This window comes from Otolemur garnettii, unplaced genomic scaffold (genome assembly GCF_000181295.1).
Source record: "Otolemur garnettii isolate 467f Iridium unplaced genomic scaffold, OtoGar3 scaffold00110, whole genome shotgun sequence".
Taxonomy (NCBI): domain Eukaryota; kingdom Metazoa; phylum Chordata; class Mammalia; order Primates; family Galagidae; genus Otolemur; species Otolemur garnettii.
This window is the reverse complement of record NW_003852505.1, coordinates 3160190-3163510: the sequence shown is the minus strand read 5'-3', so window position 1 is coordinate 3163510 and position 3321 is coordinate 3160190. Positions and strand designations below refer to the sequence as shown.

The following is a 3321-nucleotide window of genomic DNA, read 5'->3' as shown; positions in this document are numbered from 1 at the left end:
CAGGTTCAAATCCAGCTTGGGCCCGTCAAACAACGATGGCTGCAACCAAAAAAAATAGCCAGGCATTGTGGCAGGCGCCTGTGGTCCCAGCTACTTGGGAGGTGGAGGCAGAAGACTCGCCTGAGCCCAGGAGTTGGAAGTTGCTGTGAGCTGTGATGTCACAGCACTCTACCCAGGGGGCAGCTTGAGGCTCTGTCTCTAAAAAAAAAAAAGGAAACATATACCTACGAAGATGTAAGTATATGCAGAGTTAAGCAGCAGGCCAAGAGGCAGATACTTAAGCTAAGTTTATAAGAACAACGAGGTACTGAAGGCAAGAGTAATAGATCCAAAATACAGGGAAACAGTCTATGCAACAGGAATTAGGAGTTCAAGCATGAACTGAGTAATTGGGGTGAGAAAATGTAAGTATAGGGTCTGGGTAATACATTCCAGATGTCATCAAAGATGGGACCTTGGCCCTAAGCCAGCTCTCTGCTTTGGGTTCCCATTGCATCCTCAATTTGGTTCCTGCCTTCTAGGGGGTCTCTGTGTATCTTTCTAGCTTATCATTTTCCCTTCTCTTCCATTTCTTTACTCTTTTTCCTTCATTGCACATAATACAGAAATAAAATGTTCAATTGGGTCTAAGGCTTTTTTTTTTTTACATTTAAACACTTCTGAAATCAGGACACATCTTAAGATTTATGGTATGGGCTGGTCTGAGTGCAGTGGTGTTTACAATTAATTGATCATAACCAGTTGCAGATTCCTTTGTTCCTGATACAGGACAAGTGGTATCCCAGCCAGCTCGTGGAGCTGTGGGGCACAGACTGGCTGCCTCCACCTTGGCAATGTTGGTGCGGTGACAGCAAGCAGCAGAACCAGCAGGATGGAGGGTGGGCAGGGGGGGTCTCCATTTCCTAGGCCTGGGAATAAAAGGGATTGTAGCCATTCATTTGCAACCCAGACATGTTGTTCCAGACAGATGTCCCAGACACGCTAAATGTAACTACCTAGCCCCACTAAATGTAACTACCAAGGGCCAGACATGTCCCAGACAGGCTAAATGTAACTACCTAGCCCCGCTAAATGTAACTACCAAGGGCCAGACATGCCCCAGACACAATATCCCAGACATGTTTTTCCAGACATGTCCCAGACAGATGTCCCAGACACGCTAAATGTAACTACCTAGCCCCGCTAAATGTAACTACCAAGGGCCAGACATGCACCAAACACAATGTCCCAGACTTGTTTGTTCCAGACATGTCCCAGGCACGTGTGACTACCTAGCCCCTATGGAGTGCCCCACATGACTATATAGATCCCTAGACAAAGAGCCTAGAGACAGACAGAGAGGGAGAGAAAACGCTTTTCTCTCCTAACTTGAGTTCTCTCTCTCTGCCAGGAGCTCTGGTACTTCTGTATTCTTTTCTGTAAATAAATCCTGTCTTACCACTGATCTGTGGTCCACAGATTCATTCTTTGAATCACCGAAACCAAGAACCTATTGAAGAGCAAAATTCCAGTATCATTCCCTCTCTATCACCACTGCTTCACTTGACTAGCCTAAAAAAAAAAAAAAAAAAAAAATCGATGGTGTGCCATAGTTCAATTGGCAGCAATTTTCTTCTTTCTTAACATATAAAATAATGGTCATCTTAATTCAATGATATCTTAGATTTGATGTGATGCAAATGCCCTCTCATTTCGGACAATATTTTTAAAATTTTGTGGGGCTGAACTTTATTAAGGTACAATTTATATGAAATAAAACTTTAAGTGTACAATTCAATGAGTTTAAACAAATGTGTGCCGTTATGCAAACACACCCACAATCTTAATTAAAAAACATTTTGTTGGCTCGGCGCCTGTGGCTCAAGCGGCTAAGGCGCCAGCCACATACACCTAAGGTGGAGAGTTCGAATCCCCAGCCCGGGCCCGCCAAACAACAATGATGGCTGCAACCAAAAAATAGCCAGGCGTTGTGGCTGGCGCCTGTGGTCCCAGCTACTTGGGAGGCAGAGGCAGGAGACTCGCTTGAGCCCAGGAGCTGGAGGTTGCTGTGAGCTGTGATGCTACGGCACTCTACCCAGGGGGATAGCTTGAGGCTCTGTCTCAAAAAAAAAAAAAAAATACCAGTATCTTGTGAACTGACTATAAGTATCTATGAAAGAACAGGCCGCAGAACCTATCCCTCGACCTGAAAAACGGTCAGCTTTCAAGTTAAAAGTATAACAATTTACTACAAACAGGGACCCTGAGCTATCTGTGGCTCCACAACGCCTCGCCAGAAGCTGGTCGCTGCTTTGGATGCTGGGACTTGCAGTCCGCGACAGATTCGTTTCTAATCAAGATGGCAGAGTTGCTAATGACGCGCGAAGGAGCCGGCCCGGAGGGACTCTGGGCCGCAAGGGGATTGGGCGGCGCAGGGACTCGGCAGTCGGGAAGTGAAGACCAGGTACTTAAACCTTTCCACTCAGGCAGGTCGGGCACCCTGAAGTCTCGCGAGATCGTGTCGGGGCCCAATGGAACGCGGGACCGGCTTATCACTAGGGGCATTTATTGGAGGAGGAGCTTCAGTGCGCGTTGCCCGGCCTTAGGTGCCAGGCGTAAGGGCGTTTAGGCCGAGCGACCGCTGTGAGGAACCGTGGCCATGAAGGAAGAGAAGGAGCACAGGCCTAAGGAGAAGCGAGTAACCCTGTTAACGCCCCCCGGGGCCTCATGCAGCGGCAGTGGGACCTCAGGGGACAGCGCCAAAGGAGAAGATAAGCAGGATCGAAACAAGGAGAAGAAAGAGGCTCTGAGCAAGGTGCCCAGCCGGCCGTTGGCCCCGGAGAGGGCGGGACGGGTCCGCAGCTCGCGAAGGATGGCTGGGAATGGGGCTGTCCTCTGTCCTCTCCCAGGTTCCCCTCCTATCTTTTCACCTGAATGAAAACCGCATCACCCTGTTTCATCCACTCGCCCAAGATTGGGGGATCCCCTCCCAGCCCAGCGGGAGGGTGGGGATGAGAAAAAGGTCGGGCTTCTTAGAAGAGTTTAGGGTCAAGAGCTGTGAGATGATAATGGGAGGGGAGCGACGGTAAAAATAATAAGGAATTACCAGTTTAATTGGGGAGAATTATTAAATCGCGAAAGGGACATCAGGGATGGGAGTAGTTTGTATTAAGAATATTCATGAGGCCGAGCGCGGTGGCTAACGTTTGTAATCCTAGCACTTTGGGAGGCCGAGGCGGGTGGATTGCCCGAGCTCAGGAGTTCTGAGACCAGCTAGAGCAAGACCCTGACCCCCATCTCTAAAAATAGCCAGGCGTTGTGGCGGGCTCCTGTAGTCCCAGC

The 3321-nt window shown here is 48.9% G+C and overlaps 1 protein-coding gene across 2 annotated transcripts in view; it reads left to right on the top strand.

Annotated features, from left to right (window-relative positions):
* Positions 1–2540: 2540 nt before the first annotated feature.
* Positions 2541–3321, top strand: part of UPF3B (UPF3B, regulator of nonsense mediated mRNA decay) — a 21641-nt gene continuing 20860 nt past the window's right edge. For both annotated transcript variants that reach the window (XM_003797005.2, XM_003797006.3), the window contains exon 1: positions 2541–2794. In XM_003797005.2, coding sequence (XP_003797053.1) covers positions 2639–2794 — 156 coding nt within the window. In that variant the 5' untranslated portion in view covers positions 2541–2638. The remainder of the gene's footprint in view (positions 2795–3321) is intronic.